Below are 11643 nucleotides of genomic sequence, written 5' to 3'. Positions count from 1 at the left end.
AGACACCTAACCAGGCCTGCCTACCACTGGCATACTAGGAAGCTGGCCTGTGTGGGCAGCAGCCCTCTCTCTGGGCATGGCCAAAGGTAGATGTCTTTTCTGGGAAATGAAGTGGTATGGCTGGCAGGTAGGGGGATGGAGTCTGCAGCACTGTAGGAGAGCTCGGCAGGAGGCCCCTGTGGTGGGCTAACTCCGTGTGTGCCTTGTGGCTCTCGGGATATAAAGGGGAGAAGAGAAGGGACAGAAATGGACAGATGACGAAAAGAAGGGACACCAGCACTGCAAGTGTTTCAGTCAGGGCCAGGCCAGCAGGCTTTGTTTCACCGTCCTGGTCTCTTCCTGCATACTCCAGCCCCACTGCTACTGCCGGGACTGTGGCGCACAGAATGGGATCAGAGAGCGTGCCCTCCAGCCTGAGGAGAACACCAAGTCTCCTCCCTACTGAGCCCCAAACCCACCTACCCCCTCCCAAAAGAAAAAAAAAGATTGATGGTGTGATGGTCCATTTCTTTATTTAGAAACCTGATTGTTCTAGAACATGGTGGGTGGATTCGCAGCCTACCCTTTTCGTGGGATCGTGTTAGAGGTGGTGGGCAACTTTCTTCCCATTTTCTCAGCAACAGAGAGAAGGTGCTTCAACTCAGAAGCACAGACTGTAGGGAACAGTGTGGAAAGGGAAAGGGGCAGGACATCCCAAGCCAGTCTGGGGGAAGGGGGAAGGCCCTCTGAACAGGTGTAAGGCAGGGGTGGGCGTGCCTCTTGGGGCCTGCTGACCGCCCCGCACTTCTTGCTCCCCCTGCCCTGCTCCACTCAAAAGATCTCACAACGCTCTAGGTAGGGAGGGCAAAGGAACCCACAAGCTGGGAGACGACACGGGGGAAGCCGGGAGGAAAGGACGCGGGTACGGGGAGAAGCCCAGGAAAGCAAATCTCACAGGCCTAGGAGGTCTTGAGGGCGCGCTCAGCAGTAGCAGCAGCGCTCAGCCCGAGGCCCCTCCACACCCCCAGGAGGGCCTCGAGGTCCACAGCTCACAGCTCAGCTCTCCTCTGCTGTTTTGCCTCAGGACCCCGGGGGTTGCGGGGGAAGGAGGCAGGGCCAGTCTAGGAAGACTCTGGACTCCGTGGCGAGCCAAAGGCGGTGGTCTCAGAAGTCAAATTCATCCAGGTCCCCCGTGCCCTCCCCGCCCCGAGAGCCCCACACCCGGCGGTAATTGCTCTCCAGCTCTTTCTGCCGCTGCCGCTCCTTCTGCGCCTCTTCAGCTCCCTGCACCTGGTGGGAGGGCACAGGGGGGGTGAGCGGAGGCCGAGGGAGGCCCCGGGCGCTGGAGGATCCGGGAGGGCGGGCAAGCATGGGGGAGGCAGGAGCCAGCGCACACACGGCTCGTGGGGCTCTCTGGCTGAGAGCCCGATGCCCAGAACCAATAGCCTCGTCTTACGGATGAGGAAACTGAGGCTGAGCCAGCAGCGAGGCTGGGAGGTGCCTGGAGGATTCTCAACCACACCCTCAACACCTCAGCTGGTTGCGGGAGAGGGAAGGCTGGACAGGACTCGCGGGCGGGGCGCCTCTCACCAAGATATTGAAGAAGATCTCCTTGAGGTTTTTCGTGTCCTCATCAGTCAGCCAGCGCGCATCCTCCTCAGTCCCTTCAGTCCCCGGTCGGACAATTTTGATCTCAATTTTGCCTGGAAAGGATCGGGACAGCCGGTGAATAGAGAGGAGGGGTGGGAGCTTCAGCACAGGTCCTCTGCCCCCGGGCCCCCAGCCGAGGTTCCCAGCCCCTCCACTTCGGCAGCAAGCCCTTCCAACAGCTCTGAATCCAGCCCGCCCTCCAGGGCCCACCTTCGGCTGTGAGTCCCTCCCTCTCCAGCAGCTCTTTCACCAGCCCCTCGATTTGTTTCAGTTGTGGGTTTTCCCGTTTCATCTCGAGGACAGTCAGATCCTGATTGGGGCCTCCGTGATGGAGCTTGGTGACCCGGACCCGGACTCTGTGCTCAGGATCCTCCTCTTAGAGGGGGAGACACACAGGGAGACACAAAGCAGAGCCGTGACTCCAGGGTGAGGGGCTGTGGTGGTCGCCTCTCCCTAAGCCATCAGTTGGTTTCGGCAGTTATTCCATCTCGAACATGTATGTGAGCCAGTGCTCAGAATAAATTAGCGCCCATCACCCCACCCCGCTGCAACCCATAAAGCTCCCTGCACCAACTGCAGTCTCCCCTCTTCCCTCCCGACCCGATAATTCTGCCCATCACCTACAGGAGAACGACTGCTTTCTGAAGCAAAAATCAGGCCACCTGGGCCTGCAAAGAAGTTTGTTTTAAGAAGCAGGTTGGAAAACTGGTTTGGCACCCCACAATGTCGGGACTCAAAAGACATTTCAGTGTTTATAATAGAGAGAGTGGGATGGAAGGTTTGAGACTAGGACATTCCATTTGGAATGCCTGGTCTCCACACCCATAGGCCCCGTGGAATGGACACAAGGGGCGCAAGAGTAAGCGAACTTCGAGTCTGTCCAGGCAGCTGGCTTATGAGCAGCTGGGCTGCCCCACTGACACCCTGCTAGCTGGGGCCACTCCCTGCGCAGTGCTAGCCGTCGATAGGCAGCACCTGTCACAGATGTGCGGTCTTCCGCACACAGGCTCACATCATTCGGTTAATATCTACTGACACCCACGAGGTGCCGGCCAAAGTGCTAGGCACTGGATGTACAGGAGCAAGCCGGCAAACAGGCACGCCAGCAAGCCAGAGGCCCTGTGGCCTCCGAAAGCTGCTTCCCAAAAGGACGACTAGGAGGTAACCAGGCGAAGGGACAGAGGTGTTGGGAAGAAGGCAAGCGCGAGAACAGTACCCCAGAAAGAGAGAGAGAGCGAGCATTCTCAGAAGGGATGAAGATGACGGACCTGGTGCTCCTTCCTGTCTGACAGTTCTCACCTGCTGGCTGGGGGGATGGGGGACGCTTCTGGGGGACAACCCTCCTTTTCTGGTGCTTCTTCATCAGCTCTGGACTCTGTTTTTCCTCCAGCCTTTTGATGAGTTTGTTGAGAGTGGATGTCAGGGCCAGCATAGCCCGATCACGCTCCGCCTCCTTCTTCAGCCCGTCTGGGTCCAGCTCTTTCTCTGTCTGGGAGGCCCAAGGTGGGGGTGGAGAGTCAAGGGTCTGCAGTGTGAGGGGCAGTCCATGCTCCACGGAGGAGTAGTATCTGAGTCTCATCCTTCTCTCTGACCCCTTTCCCCACCATCCCCCCTTTTAATTAAGTAAGCAGCTAGCGGTTCAGGGCGCCAGGTCATATGTCCCAGGCAGGCGAGGTGCTGCCCCTGTTCTCCTCCGGTCCCTGGGCCTGTCCCGCCCACAGGCGCTGGCAGCTGCGGAAGCAGCCGGCGGAAGAGTGGAGAGGGTGGAGCTCACCTCCTGGATGATGTTCTCCAGCTCCCGCTCCATGCCAGCCTTCACCTCCGCACGGAGCCGGTCTCGGTCTGACGGGAGCAGTATCCCTTCCAGTTCCTTCTCAAATTCTCCCAGCAACTGCCTTTCATCCTCATCGTCTTCTTCATCCTCATCGTCGTCCTCTTCTTCCACCTCGTTCTCATGTTCTGGATCACGCTTTTCCTTCACCTCCGGTCCCCTGGGAGCGACTTCTGCAGCACCGTCTCCAGGCTGCTCTTGGCCTGCGTCTGGCTTCCCCTGGGTGGGGATCGGGAGAAAGAGGGAGATGGTAGATGGCTGGGGTTTCTGTAGACACGTGGTGGGCAGACAAACAGGGAGGTGGTAGCGGGGGACTCAGGAGGAGTAAAGGAAGTTGAGGTCAGGCCCAGGTCAGGGGTGGTTTTCCGAATGCTCCCAGCAGGGAGGCAGGTTCCACCCCTCCCTGGAGCAGGGCCCATACCTTTCTTGTTCCACCCTTCAGCTCCTCTATCAATCGAATCAAGTCTGCCGGACTCCGAATCACTTTGACCTGCACGTTGTTCTGGAAATCTGTGATGAAAGAATAGGAACGGACCCATTGTGTCTTAAATTAATTCTGTTTTTACTTCCTAAGTAGAGGAATTGAGGAGGCCAAGGAAGGACACAGTCCCTGCCTGCAGGAACTACCTGTCCAGTGTGAGAGATAGGGCCCAACACACCCCTCCAGAGAGCGCTCATGTGGCCTAAGGGGGCCTCCCAGGTGAGAGAGAGAAGGATGCTACCAAGCTGCCGCGTCCCCTGCTCTTTCACGCACTCCTATAAAAAGGAATCTGCTGCTGGCCTGGCTGCCCAACCTCCCTCCCAGTGTTTTAGCTCTATCCCTACCCCCCACCTGCCCCCTGCAGAACCTGAAAATACATTCAAGCGGTAAAGGAGACGTGGAGGGTTCACTCACCATCGTGGGAGCCTGGCGCTGGATCCGTTGCCTCAAGGTTTGGTTCTTGCTCCTGATGAGAAGAAAAGGGCAGAGTCAAGTACGCAGGCTTATGCATGCCAACCGTACTCTTAAAGCAATGACTCTGGGTAAATGCTTCCACCCCTAGGTAAATGGAGGTCATCTCATCATAATGACCTCAGCTTGAGTGGCCCTCCAGCCCAAAGCCCAGGCTCAGCCTCATCAGAGAAACGGCTAGGAAGCTGGCTCTCACCTCAGCCTGTGCCTCCCCCGTTTCTGGCGCCTGTTCCTCTGGCTCGTGAAGCATCTTCCAGAAATCTGATTCCTTACCATCATCCTTGGCTAGGCTTGCGCCTGGAATACAGAGAACAAGGGAGAACCTGAAAGGAGGGGAGAAACAGAAGGGAGCAAATAGCATGGGGTTCGTTCTCCTCTGTTACTAAGGGGTTAGGGCCCGTAGTACTTTTTCACCCACCCCAACAGTCAGGACTGTTAAGGACAAGACACCCCTGGGTGTACAGGACGGTAACGCTGGAGAAGGGAAGAAACGGGAGACCTGTTTCATGGAACAGGTGACACAAGGGCCTACCTGCTTTCTTTTGGGGCATCACCCCAGGCTTGGTTTCACTCCATATTTGAGGGTCCAGGTCTTGCCGACCCTCTACGGCTTTGTCTCCGTACTGCTTTGAGTCTACTGAAAGACAGCGTGTAGGCAGGACAGGGACACATTCCTCTCAGCTCTTCAGTACTTCATCTTCTGCATGTCCCTCCCCATGTCTCTCCTTCCTCGTTTTAATTACTCACCAGCTTGCCTCTGAATGTAGGCCATGTACTCCTCAGGCTGCAGGGCAGGGTGGCAGAGAATGGCCTGGGGAGCAGCACTGGGTGGGGGCCGGAGGAGAGGGTGAGGGCAGAGCCGAGGAGTCCGAATGGTCAGCACGTAAGAGCAGGACAAGGGCTCATCCACTCGATCAATGTAGTCCCCAGAAATACCAGCGCCCTCGTCACAGAGGAACTGCCAGGACAGAGAGGGTGAGTAAATAGTAATTACCACCAACAATTACCATTAGTTCTCAGAGCAGCGGTCTTCCATTAAGCACTTACAGTTTGTCAGGCACTGTGCATACACTGTGCATATGGCACTTTGCATGCATTATCTCATTTAATTATCACAGAAACCCAGTAAGGAAGGTACTAGTATCTCAACTCTGTGGCTCAAGAAACTTAGGTTTGAGGTGGTTGAGGGACTTATCCAGGCTGACCAGCTGCTAAGTGGTAAAAAATAGGAACTGAACTTGGGCAGCTCAACTGTAGGTAACCGGCTGATTTGTTTCACGTTATTGCTTTATATAAATACAGTATGTACATACTTTTACATATTTGATATATATTTTCATATGTATTTGAAATCTATATATTCTTTGTGTGTGTGTGTATGATTTAAAAAAAACGTCAAACAGTTCTAAGGTCCTTGTATTATTCAGAAAGAGAACAAAGATATCAATTAATGTTAGCCTTAACATTAATAAATTTAGCATACACCATTGATAAATTTAGCATACACCATTGTAATTTCTAAAGTAACTATTAAAAGTAGAAGGGAGGCCCCACTTCTGAATAGCAGCAGGAGCTCTGCAGACCCACTGCTTAGTGAAATTCCATTACCGGTGAACAGTTTTTTTAAATTCACATTTAAAATCTCTGGAAATTTTCCTAAGGACATACAACAAATTAAAAAACATCTATTCAAGAAAATCTGCTACATCTTGGACCGTGAAAGTATGCAGTACTTGGGCCATGACCTGCTCCCTCCCTCTCTTTCCCCAACCGCCACTTCACAGCTCACTTAGACAGATGCTCCACTCCAGGTGAGTGTGGTCCAAAAAACGGGGCTTCCTATCCCCTCAGCATCCAGCCAAGGGATATGGTATTTCACCAGAGGGGCAGGCCACCAATATTTCTCAGTCCTCTCTAGTTCTGAGTTGCAGAGAATAAATTCCTGTTGAATGTGGTCAAGAGATTGAGGACTCCCTTCCTCCACCCAGCCCCACTCATAGGACAGAGGCTCTATTTCAGGTGCAGCAGGACAAGAATATTGGGCCTTGATCCCACCACAGATCACTAAAAGGGCAGAGGTTTCGCAACAGAGATGCAAACTGAGAAGACCAGAGGCTATTACCCCTGCCCAGGAGTGTCACTCTGACAGAACTGGATCACCGTCCCTGATACCAGCTCCGGAGCAGGGGCTTAGAGATTCTGCCCAGCGGAGAGGCAATCCATAAGAACAGAGAGCTCCAAAGCTCTTTCCAAAGGAACTGACTTCATGTAAAACAGAGTATGGGGAAGTTTAATCCTACGGGCACATTCAAAAAAATGAAAAATTTGATGGTAAGCACTAAAGAAGCTGATAGCATCAAAAACAACCCCTGGGGACTTCCCTGGTGGTGCAGTGGTTGAGAGTCCGCCTGCCGATGCAGGGGACACGGGTTCGTGCCCCGGTCCGGGAAGATCCCACATGCCGTGGAGCGGCTGGGCCCGTGAGCCATGGCCACTGAGCCTGCGCGTCCGGAGCCTGTGCTCCGCAACGGGAGACGCCACAACAGTGAGAGGCCTGCGTACCGCAAAAAAAAAAACAAACAAAAAAAACCAACCCCTGTAAAGGGGCCCAAATTTAATTGGATCAGACTATGGACCGACTTATGCCCCACATGTAACAAACTACAGAGCAATCAGCTGGCAAGTAGTGGGTAAGAACAGCTGGGTATGAGACCAGCAGAGGCAGACAGGGTAACATCAGCAAGAGAGACAAAGTGAGCCCTGCTGAAACCACTGTCTTCTCGTGTGACTGTGTGCATGTCCAAGGCTGTGCCCTCAGAGAAGTGACATCAGAGGCCTCATATTGTAGGAGAAGTAGACTTCATTAAAATAGCCCAGCCAAGTCACTAAAGAAATAAACAAGCAAACAACCAAAACAAGTCTTGTGGTGGAGGGCAAGAATCAGTATTCAGACTTGCTTCAATATAATACCAAAAATGTCTGGTTTTCAACAAAAAATCACGAGATATGCAAAGAAACAATTCAGTGTGATGCATACACAGGAAAAAAGCAGGCAACAGAACATGCCTGTGAGAGGGCACAGATGTTAGATTTCACAGAGAAACATTTTTTTTTAACATCTTTATTGAAGTATAATTGCTTTACAATGGTGTGTTAGTTTCTGCTTTATAATAGAGAAACATTTTAAAGTAGTCATTATAAATATGTTCAAGGAGCTAAGAACTTAAATCATACAAAGTATGTTCTCCTATAATTCAAAAAGATACATGCACCCCTGTGTTAACAGCAGCACTGTTTACAATAGCCAAGACATGGAAACAAATGTCCATCAATGGATGAATAGGATGGATGAATGGATAAAGATGATGTGGTACACATGTACAATGGAATACTACTCAGCTGTAAAAAAGGATGAAATAATGCCATTTGCAGCAACATGGATGGACCTAGAGATGACCATATTAAGTGAAGTAAGTCAGAAAGAGAAAGACAAATACATTATGATATCACATATGAATCTAAAATATTATGCAAATGAACTTATCTATGAAACAGAAATAGACATAAAGAACAGACATAAAGAACAGACTTGTGATTGCCAAGGGGGAGGGGAGGTGGAGGAGAGAAGGATTGGGAGTTTGGGATTAGCAGATGCAAACTATTATATATAGACTGGATAAACAACACGGTCCTACTGTATAGGAAACTATATTCAATATCTTTTGATAAACCACAATGGAAAAGAATTATGAAAAAGAATGTATATATAACTGAATCACTTTTCTGTACAGCAGAAATTAACACAACATTGTAAATCCAGTATACTTCAATGAAATAAATTTAAAAAGGAAAGGAGGGGCAAAGTATGTTCTCTGACCACAATGGAATGATATTAGAAATCAATAATATAAAGGAATTTGGGGGAATTCATAAATATGTGGAAATTAAACAATATACTCCTAAGTAGCCAATGGCTCAAAGAAGAAATCACAAGAAAATTAGAAAATACTAAGATGAGTGAAAACACAATGAAGACACAATATATCAAAACTTATGGAATGCAGCTAAAGCAGTGCTTAGAAGAAAATTTTTACCTGTAAAATACAAAAAAGAAGAAAGATATCAGACCCATAACCTGAAAAAGAAAAGCAAACTAAACCCAAAGCAAGCAGGGGGAAGGAAATAATACGGATTAGAACAGAAATGAATGAAATAGAGAACAGAAAAGCAATAGAGAAAATAAACTAAAAGTTGATTTTTGAAAAGATAAATAAAAGTGACAAAACTTTAACTAGATTGACCAAGAAAAAAAGAGAAGACTCAAATTAGTACAGTTGAGAATGAAAGAAGGAACATTACTACCAACCTTACAGATATAAAAAGGATTGTAAAGGAATACGATGATCACCTATATGCCAACAAATCAGATAACTCAGATGAAATGGACAAATTTCTAGAAAGACACAAACTGCCAAAACTGACTCAAGAAGAAATAGACAATCTGAATAGACCAGTAACAAGTAAAGAGATTAAGTTAGTAATTAAAACACTAGCTACATAGAAAAGCTTGGGTCAGGTGGGTCTACTGATGAATTCTATCAAACATTTAAAAAATAAAAATACCAATCGGTCTCAAACTCTTCAAAAAATAGAAGAGGAGAGAATACTTCCCAACTCATTCTATGAGACAAGTATTACCCTGACACCAAATCTAGATAAAGATGTCACAAAAAAGGAAACCACAGGCCAAAATCTCTCATGATTATAACCCCCCAAATCCTCAACTAGTTAAATGAATTCCACAACATATAAAAAGGATTACACACCATGGCCAAGTGGGATTTATTCCAGGAGTACAGGGTTGGGTTAACATTTTTTAAATCAATTAATTTAATTAATACATCCTATCAATAGAATAAAGGACAAAAACCACATGATTATCTCAATGGATACAGAAAAAGCATTTGACAAAATTCAAAATCTCTTCATGATCAAAACATTCAACAAACAAGGAAAAGGGGAACTTCATCGATCAGATAAAAGGCATCTATAGGACTTCCCTGGTGGCACAGTGGTTAAGAATCCACCTGCCAATGCAGGGGACACGGGTTTAATCCCTGGTCTGGGAAGATCCCACATGCCGTGGAGCAGCTAAGCCCATGCGCCACAACTACTGAGCCTGCGCTCTAGAGCCTTCAAGCCACAGCTACTGAAGCCCGTGCGCCACAACTACTGAAGCCCGCACACCTAGAGCCCGTGCTCCACAACAAGAGAAGCCACCGCAATAATCCCGCACACCTCAACAAAGAGTAGCCCCTGCTCGCTGCAACTAGAGAAAGCCCGCGCACAGCAATGAAGACCCAATGCAGCCAAAAAAAAAAAAAAAAAAAGTAGCCATTTATTTTAAAAAAAAAAGGCATCTATGAAAAATCCACAGCTAACACTATACTTAACGGTAAAAAACTGAATGGTTTCCCCCTGAGATCAGGAACAAGAGAAGGATGTCTGCTCATGCCACTTCTATTCAACATCATACTGGAGGTTCTGACTAGGGCAATTAGGCAAGAAAATGAAATAAAAGGCATCTAGATTAGAAAAACTAAAACTATCTTTATTTACAAGATGACCTGATCTTGCATATAGAAAATCCTAAGGAATCTACTAGAAAAAAAAAAAAAACATTACAATAAATGAGTTCAGTAGGTTACAGGATATAGGAATCAACTGTATTTCTATACACCTGCAATGAACAGTCCAAAAATAAAATTAATAATTACATTTGCAATAGCATCAAAGAGAATTAAGTAATTGGGAATAAATGTAGCAAAATAAGTGTAGAACTATTATTCTGAAAACTACAAAACACTAAATCAACTAGACTTCACACTTTTTTTTTTCTGCCACGTGGCTTGCAGGATCTTAGTTCCCTGACCAGGGATCAAACCCGTGCCCCCTGCACTGGAAGCACAGAGTCAACCACTGGACTGCCAGGGAACTCCCTAAATCAACTATACTTCAATTTTTAAAAAATAATAATATAAAAACAATACGACTTCCCTGGTGGCGCAGTGGTTATGAATCTGCCTGCCAATGCAGGGGACATGTGTTCCATCCCTGGTTGGGGAAGATTCCCACATGCCCCAGAGCAACTAAGCCTGTGTGCCACAACTACTGAAGCCCGCACGCCCTAGAGCCCCTGCGCTGCAACTACTGAGCCTGTGTGCTGCAACTACTGAAGCCCACGTGCCTAGAGCCCATGCTCTGCAACAAGAGAAGCCACCACAATGAGAAGCCCGTGCACCACAACGAAGACCCAACGCAGCCAAAACAAAAAAACAAAAAAACCCCAATAGCTAACTATTCTTTAACACCCACTATGTCCCAGGAAAAAAACAAACCAAAACAAAAAAACTTCCAAAACTACAAAACATTGCTGAAAGAAATTAAAGACAAACAGAAGGACATCCAAGTTCACAGATTACAAGACTTAATACTGTTAAGATGACAATACTCCCCAAATTGATCTTCAGATTCAATGCAATCTCTATCAAAATTTCAGACACGTTCTTTGCAGAAATTAACAAACTGTTCCTAAAATTCATATGAAAATTCGAGGAACTCCACATAGCCAAAACAATCTTGAAAAAAAAGAACAGGATTGGATTTTTGAATTGTACTTATGGATTTCAAAACTTGCTACAAAGCTACAATAATCAAGACATTGTGGTACTGACATAAGTATAAATATATAGACCAAGAAAACAGAATTGAGAGTCCAAAAATTAATTTTCACTGTTATCATCATTTGATTTTCAACAATGTTACCCAGATGATTCAGTGGGAATTATCTTTTCAACAAATGATGCTAGGTCAACTGGATATCTACAAGCAAAAGAATGAAGTTGGACTCCTACTTCCTACCATATACAAAAAATTAAATCCAACTGGATCAAAGACCTACATGTAAAACTATAAAACTCTTAGAAGGAAACATAGGTGTAAGTCTTCCTGGCAATCGTTTGTTGGATACAACATCAAAAGCACAAGTAACAACAAAAACAAAAAATAGATAAATTGGAATCCATCAAAATTAAAGGCCTTTGTGTTGCAAAGGACACCATCAAGAATGTGAACTGGAAACCCACAGAATGGGAGAAAATATTTGCAAATCACACATCTGAGAAAGGACTTGTACCCAGAATATATAAAGAAATTTTACAACTCAATAATA

General features: G+C 47.3%; 1 protein-coding gene across 4 annotated transcripts in view; it reads right to left on the bottom strand.

The window, feature by feature from the left end:
* Nucleotides 1-495: 495 nt before the first annotated feature.
* The window catches only part of OS9 (OS9 endoplasmic reticulum lectin), a 29634-nt gene continuing 18486 nt past the window's right edge, over nt 496-11643 (bottom strand). Inside the window, exons 6-15 of one of the 4 annotated variants that reach the window (XM_082666662.1) lie at nt 5160-5370; nt 4945-5049; nt 4609-4709; nt 4356-4407; nt 3882-3970; nt 3404-3679; nt 2929-3118; nt 1840-2004; nt 1570-1682; nt 496-1269 (exon numbers count right to left, since the gene is read on the bottom strand). In XM_082666662.1, coding sequence (XP_082522788.1) covers nt 1144-1269; nt 1570-1682; nt 1840-2004; nt 2929-3118; nt 3404-3679; nt 3882-3970; nt 4356-4407; nt 4609-4709; nt 4945-5049; nt 5160-5370 — 1428 coding nt within the window. In that variant the 3' untranslated portion in view covers nt 496-1143. The remainder of the gene's footprint in view (nt 1270-1569; nt 1683-1839; nt 2005-2928; nt 3119-3403; nt 3680-3881; nt 3971-4355; nt 4408-4608; nt 4710-4944; nt 5050-5159; nt 5371-11643) is intronic. The other 3 variants (XM_082666663.1, XM_082666664.1, XM_082666665.1) reach the window with 3 other exon arrangements.

This window comes from Grampus griseus, assembly GCF_964374135.1.
Source record: "Grampus griseus genome assembly, chromosome: 11".
In the NCBI taxonomy this organism is placed as follows: domain Eukaryota; kingdom Metazoa; phylum Chordata; class Mammalia; order Artiodactyla; family Delphinidae; genus Grampus; species Grampus griseus.
Note: the sequence above shows the minus strand (reverse complement) of the source record. Positions and strands in the feature narration are given on the sequence as shown.